General features: G+C 36.4%; 3 protein-coding genes across 3 annotated transcripts; 2 read left to right on the forward strand and 1 right to left on the reverse strand.

Moving 5' to 3' along the window:
* Nucleotides 1–1,665: 1,665 nt before the first annotated feature.
* Nucleotides 1,666–3,052, forward strand: LOC125229609 (carbonyl reductase [NADPH] 1-like). Its single transcript, XM_048134491.1, has 2 exons — nucleotides 1,666–2,792; nucleotides 2,830–3,052. The coding sequence occupies exon 1, from the start codon at nucleotides 1,805–1,807 to the stop codon at nucleotides 2,777–2,779; it is 975 nt and encodes a 324-aa protein (XP_047990448.1). The 5' UTR covers nucleotides 1,666–1,804; the 3' UTR covers nucleotides 2,780–2,792; nucleotides 2,830–3,052.
* A 2,630-nt stretch (nucleotides 3,053–5,682) lies between these two features.
* On the reverse strand, nucleotides 5,683–11,845 carry LOC125229610 (solute carrier family 35 member F1-like). The gene is made up of 6 exons (XM_048134492.1): nucleotides 11,719–11,845; nucleotides 11,452–11,643; nucleotides 10,922–11,169; nucleotides 10,162–10,529; nucleotides 9,481–9,623; nucleotides 5,683–7,743 (listed from the first exon to the last, which is right to left on the reverse strand). The coding sequence occupies exons 3-6, from the start codon at nucleotides 10,971–10,973 to the stop codon at nucleotides 7,602–7,604; spliced, it is 705 nt and encodes a 234-aa protein (XP_047990449.1). The 5' UTR covers nucleotides 10,974–11,169; nucleotides 11,452–11,643; nucleotides 11,719–11,845; the 3' UTR covers nucleotides 5,683–7,601.
* Nucleotides 11,846–12,153: 308 nt separating this feature from the next.
* LOC125229642 (THO complex subunit 7 homolog) lies at nucleotides 12,154–13,445 on the forward strand. The gene is made up of 3 exons (XM_048134526.1): nucleotides 12,154–12,289; nucleotides 12,369–12,492; nucleotides 12,690–13,445. The coding sequence occupies exons 1-3, from the start codon at nucleotides 12,280–12,282 to the stop codon at nucleotides 13,159–13,161; spliced, it is 606 nt and encodes a 201-aa protein (XP_047990483.1). The 5' UTR covers nucleotides 12,154–12,279; the 3' UTR covers nucleotides 13,162–13,445.
* Nucleotides 13,446–14,372: the final 927 nt, after the last annotated feature.

Raw genomic sequence — 14,372 nt, forward strand, 5'->3', positions numbered from 1 at the left:
ATTTCGACTACCAAACCGAAGATAATTATCGTACAAAAGTACTCATTTGTACCGAAATCAAAGGGTGAACTCAAACTTTTGACCGGTACTGTACCTTAAAACGTGATCCACAATCCTTGTACTCATACGATTATCAGTATTGTTTACTATGTCAATTTGAAGTTTAAGAACAAGACGCCTAAAAGAAGGCTTAACTCATGACAGGCCGATTTCGAACTAAGCCCTCTTACCACTCATGGTACCACATATTCTATAACGCTAGTTATAGAAAATGTTACTTCATAACGTAAATATCGCGGAAATTACAGGCAAACTATAGAAAAAGTGATACTGATCAGATTACTTATCTTTCATTCTGTTTTACTTTGTCCATTTATTTACTCCCATGTATTAGTATCTACGGAACTATCAACTGCATATCTTGACATATTTATAATTTTACTATTTTACTATTATAATATTTCTTCCTTTAAATCTGTGACTGATATATGTTTGTACTTATTTCCCGTTGCGCCTGGGCAACCTGATTTCGACACTCAAGGGTGACACTATGAAAGGCTGCGTGTCAACCAAAGCACACACAAGCGCTCTGCCTGGTCGAAACGTAGCCTAAGGGTGCCTTTCCACCATAGATGCGCTACGTGGATGTCCACCAATCATTTTCATTGTTCTACAAAGCATAGCGCTAGTGTACGGGTTCGACAAAGCTGATTGGTTGATATCAGTCTCATCCAGAGTAACGTAGCACATAGTACATCTTTGATGGAAAGGCAACCTTAGTCTTACCTTTAAGAAATTGCATTATAGGAAGGCATTACTGTTTGCCCTGCCATCGTTTACTCCGACATGTTGAATATTTATAGAATAAAGATATTATATAAATCGATATGTTGTTTTACTAATGCTCATCTGCTTGTTGAATGTTCTTAGCTAGTTTTAATTGTCATATATATGGCTTCGCTTTCTACTTATCCATACTAATATTATAAAATGGGAAAGTGTGTGTGTCTGTTTGTTTGTCCGTCGTTCACGGCAAAACGGAGCGACGAATTGTGATGGAGAGTGACATAGACTACTTTGTGTCTCTTTCTAACACGAGCGAAGCCGCGGGCAAAAGCTAGTATATAATATAGGTAAAGTCACCGTCAATAGAATTTGTGAACAATGTAAACAAACCTCTTTTAGTCAGAATGGAAATTTTCTATTCTAACTCATCAGATACTGGCTAAATCCATGTGTTATTTAATCAATTCATATCACATTATGATCCTCAACCTTTAAAATAATGAAATTGTGCTAGAATATTGATATTTTATACAATGGTTTGTTTACATTGTTGACAATTTATATTGACTGCGATTTTACTTATATAGTAATACAGTATAGTGACCTAAAAATATCGAAATTCATACTTAATTTCAGCAGAACCACCAATCGAATCTGAAGTAATATTTAAGCAGGTCATTGATTATAATTATTCACTGTCAAATTATGCAATGAATTACATCACCTACTGACCTTAAGGAAACATTTAGAAAACAGGAAAAAGTTAATATAAAACGCCGGTAAGTATTTAGCTATATTTAATACATCAATCCAAATAATGATATCAATTATTTGATATTAATTTAAAGTAATACAGCAGTTTATTCTCTTTACAGTATCAATAAACCCGACATATCACGTTTTAAAACCGGTTACTCGCTAAAGATAACCTTGTGTGTACGTAACGACTACGTAATTAGGTGTGTTTGAATAGGTACCTAAACAATCAGTCTGCATCGAGAACTTGTCAGAGACAGTCATGAAGGTCGCCGTTGTCACTGGAGCCAATAAAGGCATAGGGCTTGCAATAGTCAAGGCTCTTTGCCAAAAGTTTGAAGGAACCGTCTACCTTACATCCAGAGACGTCGATCGAGGAACTAAAGCAGTAGCTCAACTCCAAAGTCAAGGCTGGGCTCCATCGTATCACCAATTAGACGTGTCTGATGAAGCAAGTATTATAAAATTCAGAGATTATTTAAAAGAAAAACACGGAGGAATAGATATATTAATCAACAATGCTGCCGTATCAGGAGATGGATTTAAAACTACGTACGAAGATAGCAAACAAGTTATAGACATCGATTACAGAAGCTTACTCACGATTCAAGAACACTTATTTCCACTTGTAAGAGAACATGGACGGATTTTAAATATATCTAGTGATTGCGGACACTTATCTAATATTCGGAATAAATATTGGATAGATAAGTTATCGAGCAAAGACTTAACAGTTAGTGATATTAATGAATTTGTGAATTGGTTTTTGAACGGTGTTAAAACTGGTACGTTTGATAAGAATGATTTGGCAGACGGTGGTTCGGCGGCGGCTTATAGAATCGCTAAAGTTGCCGTCTGTGCTTTGACGAGGCTTCAGCAGAAGGAGCTTGAATCTAGACAGATTATTATTAATTCCATGCACCCTGGGCTAGTTCAAACTGATATGACAAGAGGAAAAGGGTTTTTCAGCCCTGATGAAGCGGCCGAAACGCCTGTGTATTTAGTTCTAGATGCTCCAGAGAGCATCAAAGGAGCGTATGTGTGGTTTGATAGAAAAGTGTTAGATTGGTACGATTACAAGAGTGATTGTTACTTTAAAATGGAGTCGGTCTTTAAGCATTACGGTGCAGTAGGGCCGGTACTGTATTTTCTGGCCAGGCACGAGTGGAGCCGGCATATAATAGTGTTTGTATTTTCAGTTTTGTTTGTTAGTGTTTTGACTCGTATACTATCCTAATGTCTTTGCCACTGTAGTAGATGGCGCCTTAGCGCTCATGCGGTGACTGCGTTAGTTACCAATAAAGGCGGTTTCAGATGAGCGTCTGGTGAGTTAGTTTACGCGAATAATTATGCTGTCCTTTCAGCAGACCGTATACGCACTCGCGCTTACGGAAACAAGCTTATCTACTTATACGCTCGTTAAAACGCTTATCTGAAACTACCCTAAAAAGGAAAATAAGGTGTTCAAATACGTTTTATTGGGTTAAAATAAAAAACTATGTCATGAAAATGTTGTATATTTATCTAATTTTAAAATACATATTAGATAATTTTGTTCTCAAGACGCGTTTATCTAGAGATGATGCCTAGACAACCACACAGGCTAACAGAAGCTTAACAAAATCAATAAATATTAATCAACACAACCATTCACTAAACTATAAGTATTTACTCTTGAAGGAATACGCATTTCTTACTCAGCTAAATAATTTCAAATCCTTACTACAGATCCAGACAATAACAAGGAATGTTAGATCTCTAATTTAATGATAGAAGGTATACTTTTTGTTTTGTCTCAGAAACAAGTAAAGGCTGTATTAGAGCAATTTTACATCATTCAGTTCAAAAAAATTTGCTATTTTTAATGTCAAAATACACCGGTTGCTTGAGGATGTGATCTTTGTATGGTTACTACACGCTCGAATCTGCCTCGGCCGAGGCATGTCTACTGTGGCTGTTTGCCGCGAGAACACATTGCCTCGCATCGTGCCTCGCTGTATGGGTCCACATACTTGAGGCTTATTAGGACTTTTTTACTTCAATGCCTACGATTGAAGGCATATCTGGTATATCTACAATCAGTTAAATACTTTGCTGCTCTTATTTTTGTCTAGACCTGTAGTCTCTATTTAGATACATTCGATCTAATGGACTATCAAAATGTTCATTAAATGCACATTAAACCTTACGATTAATAATTGAGCGTCATACGTAACACGGCTAAACATTTTCAGACCAACACTAAATAGACTAGAGTCTGACCGCCATTCACGGTAAAGTTAAATTCTTTCAAGTTGCATCTCACATTTAAACAGCCATTTGATTGTGAAGTAAGTTTTTTTGCAAAACCGCGCGAATTTGACAATTTTAACCTTTAATAGCCGGTCCACACAGAGCGAGATACGTCGCGTGGGAATTTCTTTGCACGGCAAACGTGCTATGAAGATGTGCCTCGGACGAGGCAGGTTCGGACATGCCTAGCTCTGTGTCGGCCCGACTAATGGCATGACAATACGAATCATGGCGCGCCTACATGATCTGTAGTTTGCAGTGGACAATGTGGACATCCATGGTAATTAAATAATAATTGCTGTATCGTCGTCATGATAAAGCAGAGATTTCATTTACTCATAAATAATACATAAAATTGTTTGTTTTAAGAACTACATGGCTAGTAGAGATAATTTTAACGGCATTTGCTTCAGTCTTATTGACACGACAGAACTGCGTCTTATCCGTGAATAGCGGCTTTTGCGACTAGATTTCACAAAATTATATAGAATTCGATAAAAGCAACTAGTTCCATAGATAATCTCATTTGAAAACATTAGAAATAAAATCACAGCTGAAAATTACTTACAATATATAGGTACCTACCATCCGAGTAAAATGTTACCTCTATAAAATGCTACCTCTAAAGTAACTCTTAGGTATCAATCCCAATACATTTCTCTCAATTATAAACTAATTTAAAATTACTTATATATATTTAGTTCTAAATCGCAATATTGGATTAAAAAATCGAGTAAAAATTCAAGAAATTATTATGGCAGTTTTCGTTATATTATAATTTCTTTTTAATTATTATAAGTATGGTCATTTATTGCTTTGACTAGTTAAATTGGTGTATTATTATGAGGTGTATAATATGAAGTTACATCTCTAAAAGTTAGCTAGGAATAGGCTTATAAAAATGTTGCTACTGATGTTTTAGGGTTAATGGGCAGTGATAAATGTTGTTTTAAGCTGGTCCACAAAAATAACACAAGTACATGATTGTATGTTAAACGATTGGGTAAATCTTAATTCAAAAGGAGTACCAAAAATTGTGAAACATCAAGGACGTAGGACAATTTTTTGTTAAAATTATATACTATCAATAATACGCATAAAAAAGTATATTTCAAGGAACTCTGATTACCTTAATCAAGGTCTTAGTATTAAAATTATGGTTTGCAAATAAACTAGTATTTTACTCTTAATCTCTTCTTTGTAGTGTTTAAAATAATATAAACAATAAGCCTAGGTTTTAGATCATTGGTCTAAAGCCAGTGATATTTTTCTTTAAGGTCAACGTCTTTGCGTTTGGTGGTGTAAATGCGTCTTTGGAAGATAATGTCTAAACGGAATATATAGCCGCTAAACTATGATAGCCGAATAAATTTAAAGTTTGGTGGCCATGCTCTGAACGTAGAGGATTGCAATAGTTCTAAAAAGTTCCGTTTAGAAGATATCTTCAAAAGGCTCATGTAACCGATGACGACCGGTCTGGCTCAGTCGGTAGTGACCCTGCCTGCTGCGCCGCGGTCCTGGGTTCGAATCCCGGTAAGGGCATTTATTTGTGTGATGAGCACAGATATTTGTTCCTGAGTCATGGATGTTTTCTATGTATATAATATGTATTTATCTATTAACATACATACATACATACATACATACAATCACGCCTGTATCCCATAAAGGGGTAGGCAGAGCACATGAAACTACTAAAGCTTCAGGGCCACTCTTGGCAAATAATTTATCTATTTAAGTATGTATATCGTCGCTTAGCACCCATAGTACAAGCTATGCTTAGTTTGGGGCTAAGTAGATCTCTGTAAGGTGTCCCCCAATATTTTAAAAAAAATATTTTAAAACCCATCAAACGCAAATACCCCGGTTGACTTTATATTACCTCTATCTACAGAATAAGTATGCTATTAACGCTATTAGCTTTATATAAGTGATGATAGTGTATCGTGTAATAATTAAATGGTTATATTCGTGTTTAAATTACGCTACCGCACGGCAACTATCACAATGACGAATGTTAATTATTGAATGATTTTGTACACTGAATATGTTAATATTATTCATAATGTTTGAGTTAATTTGTTACAATTATTGAGCATAGATATCTGCCTCTCATTGTGTAGGCAAAGTTTTGATTTAAACAAAAGTGATTAGCTGGGTCCACACAGGGCGAGCACGCTGCGAGGCAATGTGCTCGCGCGGCAAATGTTCAATCTGCCTCGTTCAAGGCAGGTCGCTCAGCCGAGCAAAGATGCGTGCTGCCTCGGCCGGGACACGTCTAAGCTGGACGTTTGCCGCGCAAGCACATTGCCTCGTGACGTACCTCGCTGTGTGTGGACCCGGCTTCTTTTATAAAAACCCAAGGTTCTAAATTGCATGAAATTTCCAACCACATACCATTATTACCTCGGTTTTTATCGGAACTCTAATCCTTAGAAAACCCCACGCGCTAGAGGCGCTTATTTTCTATAAATTCCGAATCTACTGTATATAATACTGATTTACAATATCAAAGCAATGTTTACGTCTGACATCATGCTAGCTAAACAATTGACAGTACCTATTTGTTTTAAAATTCCAAGGGTGAGTAGTTCTGATAGGATTTACCTATTATTACATATAATAATGCATAACATAAATCATATATGACTACTACTACATTTTTATGTTGTAACGTCTGCGCATTCAATCATTTCCTAATTCTTATTTACTTCTTTTAAATCACATTTCATAATGTTAGGTACAGCGTAGGTATACTATGCAAAAAATCTTTTATAATTATGAAAATAAATTCTTTACTTGCAAATGTAATGAACTTTCAACTTCGGTTTTTAAGTAGGTGGTCAATTTTGGCCAAGTATTTTTTAGTTAGCTAATTTCTATGTTATGATAAGTCTACAAGGTACAGTCAACAACGAAGCTGTGAATTCAGACAAAGTGCCAAAAATATGTATACAGAGCATTATTACCTGTCCATTAAGGTGTGTAGACACATTTTTGGCACTTGGTATTCACAGCTGTGTGGTTGACTGTACAAAATGTTTTAATGCTTGGCCAAAGTTGGAGCACTCATAATTGGTCAGAAAGAAAAGAAAAGAAAATAGTAACTGTACAATACAAATTTTGTGAGAAATCCAGATCCCAACTCTAAACGGAATCCTTGTAACAGTTTAAAATTAGGCCTTTCGACAAAGAAATAAGGTTTAAAGTATGGTGTTATTAAAATTTATAAGATAGGTAATGTAGCCAAAAAATAAATCGACGTAAAAATCTGTATTGCAGCAGGCATTATTGAGAGTTTTCTGTAAGCGGAGTGAGCGGGGATCTTTGGGTTGGTGACTACTGGATAATTAGGGATTTATAGAAATTTGTTTGCAGAGGTCTCCTCTCCCTGCATCTGACTTTACGTCGTCTGTGTACATTAATCTGGTAGGGCTTATAGTTAGGGTTTTTCGTTGGATTATCCATTGAGCTGTGTACCATTTTAGCAGACATCTTTCCTGTTAGTATGACTGTTGAAGAAGTCTTGTCAAAGAAGAAGAAGAAAGATCACAATAGGTCAGAAATGGTCGCAGTGACACATAAGGCGTTATGAAGCCTTACTTAGTCCCTAACAAATAAGAAGATTAGTATGACTGCTTGTGACCATTGAGTAAGTACATTTCTCCGTGGGACAGGTAAGAGTGTCTGCTGGATTGTACGCCACTCTGATGGTAGGACTTACTGTTAAGTTTTCCTTGAGAATGAGATTTACTCTTATTGCCAGTTTAACAGACATCTTTCCCATTGGTATAGGGCTGCGAGTGTCCATTGGGCGCTCCGAGGAACGAAGTGAAGGTGGTGTCTCGTGACATGGGAGGTTCCAAGCCCTCGATAGGGATGCAGTCCAGGCTTGGTACTGTGTAGTCCCTAAAAATACAATAAATTTCAAAATAAGTAGTTATTGAAGTCAATCTTTTTTACCCTACGCTAAAACGACAGGGTGTTATAAGTTTGACGTGTCTGTCTGTGGCATCGTAGCTCCCGAACAGGTGGAACGATTTAAAGCCTGACCAGAAATATATGACTATTGTCAGGAGGGCGCTGTTATTCTGATGTATGAGGTGACAGTTCAGTTTAGAATGAAGAAATAGAAATACTACGTCGGTGGCAAACAAGTATACGGCCCGCCTGATGTAAAGCGGTCACCGTAACCTATGGACGCCTGCAACTCAGACAGTGTCACATGCGCGTTGCCACCCCATTAGAAACTTGTACATTTCCTTTTGCTGTGTTAAGTACACAGCAAAAGGGAGTGTACAAGTTCTAAGGAGGGTTCGGGTTGCCGACGACTCAAAGGACAATAAACGGAACAAGTCAGTTCCGTAAGTCCTCCCGTCATCAGCACACCGCACCCTCGTTGAGCTCTGGCAGCCTTACTCACCGACAGGAACACAACACTATGAGTAGGGTCTAGTGCTATTTGGCTGCGGTCTTCTGTAAGGCGGAGGTACTACCCCAGTTGGGCTATGCCACAGTATAAAGCAGTAATAACTCTTCTAACAAACTTCACTCCGCGCGGTGTGTCGAAAACTACTCTCCATATGCACCAAATACATGCGAAACTGGTAAGTATTGGGCTGGACAGTCGGGGCCGCGTTCGCGCGCTGTGTTGACGTGTTGAGTTCGGGAGAAAATGACGTCAGCACCGAAGACATATTTTCGTTACTGTAGTGTTTATGGGTGTATGGAGAACAGTTCTCAAAATGCGGAAATGTCAGAATGTTCTTTAGAATTCCTAGACACCCAGAAAAGTAAGTGGTTGTTATATTGTTGCAGTGTTAGGTACATTATTGCTTACGTAAATGGCGTAAAAGTGAGATTTAAAGCTAGAATGACACATTAAAATCAATAAAGATTTATCTGTAACGACATTTAGGTAGATGCTGCGATCTATCTAGCTCGAAAGTTTGGTACCTACTTAAATATTGTGCAAACATCTATTCAAACATTTTATGTAAATACGATTTCGTCAGTATTTAAGAAACAAACACGTACTTGAATCTTTATTAGATAAAAAGGTAGAAAGAGCGTTGGTACTAGCATAGCGCCATACACAGTTACTACGAGTAGGACAGTAGCACAGGTACAACCCTGCGTGACCTTGCGCAGTAGTAACGACCGCGTTGCCGCTGCCGGAGATTAACTACTGATTTATCCTTATACTGTGGCTATGCTCTAGATTCGAGCGAGATGAAATGTTTTATTTGCAGAAAAGGGGTACAATAAGGGTCTTAAGTTAATAAAATTACGACGGTTTCGCCTTCTTCTGCTGTTCATAAACAACATGCAAATTTGTAGGTACAATAATCTTAAATTACGCAAAAGAAAATAGTTCTAATAAAATTCCGCAGTCACATTTAGTTTTCTTTGTTTGAGAGCTGTATTAGTCAGGAGTGTTCTTAGCCTTATTTGATGGAAATTCGTGTACTAACTATATCAGGGGTTTTTCAAAATTAAAATTTTGTGGTTAGGTTATTTTCAGTGCAAATATGCGCGTTTGGCTCACCCGAACGACTTGCCTCGGCCGAGGCAAGTTTACATTTAGCATTTGCCGCGCCTTGCCCTGTATGGACCCTGCTATTGGCATTAAGGGGGGATACTTACATAGACACGTTATCCTGCGACTGCACAGCATCGTGTACAACTTGTGGTAGTTGTACCGCCTCGCCTGGCGTTGTTCGACGGGAACTGAACAGGAACACACCTACCATTGCGAGTAGGTACGACAGGAAGTATAGCGCGTGGAACTGAAAAACAGACGAGTTTCTAAGATGAATGGGGATAATAATTGTATGGAATTGACGTGTAAATGTGAATATTTTACCAATAAATATCTATACTCTGTCAAATAAGTCTGTCAGTAAATAAGAACAAAGAAAACTATATGCATCCTTTTCTTTAGGGTGCTAGAGAAAAGGATACCTATAGTTTTCTTTGTTCTTTACTGACAAACTTGTTATATATCTATGGTAACTACATTAATTAAACTGATTTATTCACCTAAATCTGATAGAAACTACTGTTGTACTTTGATTTAACAGTAATTTTCGGTGACAATTGCCCCGTGATAATATTAGGTAAAACATATTCTTAGAAGACACATAGGATTTTTTACATGATTGTTATCTTTAAAATACCTAAATAACTATTTATCAGTATATTACAGCCAAATCAGCAAATTTAGTCTATTTTGCTTCTTGTCAATCAAAGATTAAAAGCTTCTTGCCTATGTAACATACTCAAAACAAACAAACAAAAAGTAGAATAAAGCTTAATTTATCTTACCTTAAACTGAAAGATAAACATCCCAGCAATAAGCGTATAATAATCCGACGACAAAAACGAGAGATGCAATATTATCGCTCCGGCATCCCTCAGCATAAAACTTTGCAATATCTGAAATATTGTCTGCACCGAGCAGTAACTCCCGAGCTGAACGAGTGTTTCCAACTCGTACCAGTTGAAAGTAATCAGATCGCTCAATTCAAGGAAGAAGGTTTGCGTGCAAGATACTATGCTACCGATGAGGCCTAGGAGGGCTAGGTATTCGGGGCAGGATTGGACTTGAAGCATCATCTCTTGAAGAACGGTCACTAGAGCGAAGAGAAGGGATCCAGCGAGGCAGAGCATATCACCGACTAGCTGGTTTTTACCTGGAATAATGAGTTAGCTATATTAGAATAAGTAACTAAGATTGTTAAATCAAGTTCACAAAATGTGTACCCTGAGATAGAAACTAGGAAGACTCTTTATTGGCGCACCTCAGTAGAAAAATATAATGTTTTATTAGAGCCAAACAACATGTGTGTTTTATCACAAAAAAGTTAAAATAATTGTTTTTCCTAACAAATTCTGTTATTTTTCTTAGATTTCGGTTAAAAATCTGCATTTTCATGATATATTTACATATTTTATCTTATCAGTGTCTAAAAGTAGCAGTTTTCTTTAGCAGATTTTGTCACAAAAATATTGTACAAGATTAAAGTCATGGAGATGGAGTAGACTTAAGGAAAGGAATTCATTACAAGTTATTTAAAGAAATTACCGTCAGTAGGGGCTCCCTCAACATCAGCCCACACCACACACACAATAGCCATTAGCCCCAGAGTGGCGCCGGCCACATGGGCAGCCCCAAGCCTGCGGCCGCGCCATGCGCCACCAACTAGCGCTGCACCCACTCCAGAACATGCAAGCAGCTGTCAGCTTAGTACAGATGTGAAACGTTGCGAGAGAACGAGTAGCCAGCTTGCTTCTACGTCCAGTGTGCACGCAATTATGACTATACACCATTTTCTGAAAAAAATAACGAGTTAAATGCAGTTCATTAACTTTTATATAACTTTTTTATTTTATTTATTAAGGCAGTTATAAAAACTAATATAGGAATCATCACCAGAAATCATTTTAACAGTTATCATAAATGAATTGTAGATGAGATGAATATACTTATCTAGTCCATTTTTAAACTGAGTTACATATATTATCACTGCTTATTTTAAAAGAAAATCGGCTCTCCTAATCAGATGGGTCCAATTTAAAATAAAACCAACACATAATTATTAAGTGTGTACTTACTTGGACAATTTTGTTACTCCGTTACATAGCAATGTAGGGACGAATAAAACAAAAAGTGCTAAATAAGGAATAACAAGCTGGGCCGTCGTAGGAAACTGCCAGGTCGCGCTCTGCAGTATCGTCGTCAGAATACATTTTGCACTCATCAGTATTGACAACACTTGACCCAAGAATATACTTCGCCATACTTTCCTGAAACATATTAAACGTAATTAACACTTTTATGTCCCACAAACACATAAAATAAATTAATAACCAAGTACAAACCATCGCCCTAACTCCGAAAAGTATGCCTCGATTTTCTCACTGAAAGTTGATCTTTCCATTTCTTATTTGGGTAATAAATAAAACTTCAGGTTGAAAACACTGCGAAAAGGATAAAATCCTGGGGATATTTAGTTAAATAATGAAATAATCCCATTATTTTAGAGACATGGGCTGGGAAGCAAAACACCGTCTGACATTTCTATGTTTCGTTCTGAAATTAATCGGGATCATATATCTTCACATTCTTCACCTACTTGTTGTAGTCATTGAATTTCTGAACGTAGAATAGTGATGTACATTTTAATAGTAAGTGAATCGATCGTCTGAGTGGATAAATCGATCTGTAACGTAAAGGATTCTTTATCGATAAAACAAATAATCGATATATTCAAAATATGAATCTGACACTGACAAATACATTATCTATGGCAGATCTGTGCATAGGTTATGTTTTGTTTGTTACGGAAAATAAAAGAAATTACTTAAATACTATTAAATACATCCTCAGATAAAGTCAAAACTTTATCTGTTTGCTTTACTAGTTTCTTCTGAGAAAACACAATGGGAGACGGTGAGTATGACTTCTAATGCAGTTGGTTATGAACCAATGTTTTTTAAGTTTTCTTAATTTTGTTGTGACCGATTTACAGAAGATGTTATCCGAAGACGTCTTTTGATTGATGGCGATGGTACTGGAGACGATAGAAGACTGAACGTGTTATTAAAAACGCTAATAAAATGGTGTAACAACACCGATGATAAACCGGAGGAGAGGTTAGTTTCTATTTCTAAAACTCTTTAAATAGTGCTTTTTTGAACAAGCCTTCATACCGTTTATAGTCTCTATTGTGTAGTTCAAGTACAGTAGACTACAAAGAGATATATCCACTTTTTTTTGCATTGTAATAAGGTGAAAATATTGATACATTTCTTTGTAGTCGATTGTACCTAATAAACGAATTTTGTTTCAGTAAAGCGACACACGATCGCATGCTAGCGCAACTAGCGCAATGTGAATTTGCTGTCACCAAATCCCAGCTTGGTTCAGAAATGATGAACGCTGAGCTAGCCAGCTACGAATCCTTGTCGAAAATACTTGAAAACGGCATAGAAATAGCTAAAACAAACATAGAGAAGAGCAAAGCTGATCTACTTCAAGCCAAAACTGTTCGGAAAAACAGAATCGAGTATGATGTGCTGGCTAAGGTAATAAGTGAACAGCCAGACAGAAAAGAAACACTTGAACGGCTCGGGACTTTGAAAACAGAACTGGCCGGTTTGGAAACAACAAAGCAGCAACTGGAAAGCAGGTTGGCTTTAAGAAAAAAGCAATTCCATGTGCTGGTTACTTCCATTCATCAGTTGCAGGCACTTTTGGATGAACCTGATGATACTGAGTCAATTTCGGATATTGAGATGAAAGATATAAGTAATGAATCTTAGCAATATATGTTTGCCATGTTGGCAATATTGTCAGCACAAAACTTTTTAACTATTACTTAAACCTGAACTATTTTTTAATGAAGTATCTTAATGCATAGAAGGTAAGATTTTGAAGCATTTTTGTTACAAGTTCAGTGTATTAAAATAAAAAAAAGAAAGATTATCATACCAACAATTTTGATGACTTAATAATGTCTGTATCTCCTCGGAATAACATATTTTTATTTGTGAAGCCTAGGTATGTAAGGTTTTTTTTATATAATAAAAGTTAAAAAATCATAAAATCATATTTTTTCAACAATGTTTAACCCAAAAGGAGTAAATAACGATTAATGCATAATTATAGTGCAGGAAATATTCATACATAATAGTATTTCTGGTATTTCACAAATGCAGCAGCTATTGCTAGCAAGTTTATAACAAAGTACACAATGGTGGAGATAAGAAATAAAAGGCATCCATGCAATGTGAGTTCTTTCAGCTTCTTATAATAATATATCATTTATATCTCGCAATTACTATTATTATGTAACTAATAACTATGGTACAAATCCATCTTCAATCGATCAATCATTTTAATTTGTTAAACATAGGTACAGTACATAGGTGTTACAAAATAATTTCTTAGTATCACTATGTTTTACCAACATTAGGTAGGTATACTATACAAATTCATTCGTGGTTGTGAAGTATATTAAATACTTAGGACTAGTTGCATCACTCGCATTTGACAGATACATCATCCTCACGCAGCAGAGGTCTAGGAAACAATTAAAAAAAAATTAACGGTGACAGACGGTTTGGTGCAACCGGCCCTTAATCTTACAAGTAAAATTCATCTAAGTTTGAAATTTTGTTTAACCTTGTTTTCAAAGTAGCTAGGAATTTGCATATAGATTGTTTCATTAATGAAGACGCGTGTCACGCGTGCTTTGGTTTGTAACGTCATACCACGTCATACTATTGAAGATGAAGGCTAGATAAGACAAATCTGCGTGTCATTTTTAAAGCTAAGATACATTTGTTGTGTGCAATAAAGTGTTTACTAATACTACTACATTGCGGACTATTGAGATTATATACATCTCATTCACCCGGACGTTCAAATGCCGCAATGTAATTTTATTAAACTCGCACGCGAGATCTTATTATAGCATTATCGAAATTATCTACTCGTAAATTATCTACTGTAACTATGAGTTTTTAAGTGA

Source organism: Leguminivora glycinivorella, chromosome 9, assembly GCF_023078275.1.
Source record: "Leguminivora glycinivorella isolate SPB_JAAS2020 chromosome 9, LegGlyc_1.1, whole genome shotgun sequence".
NCBI classification, from domain to species: Eukaryota; Metazoa; Arthropoda; class Insecta; order Lepidoptera; family Tortricidae; genus Leguminivora; species Leguminivora glycinivorella.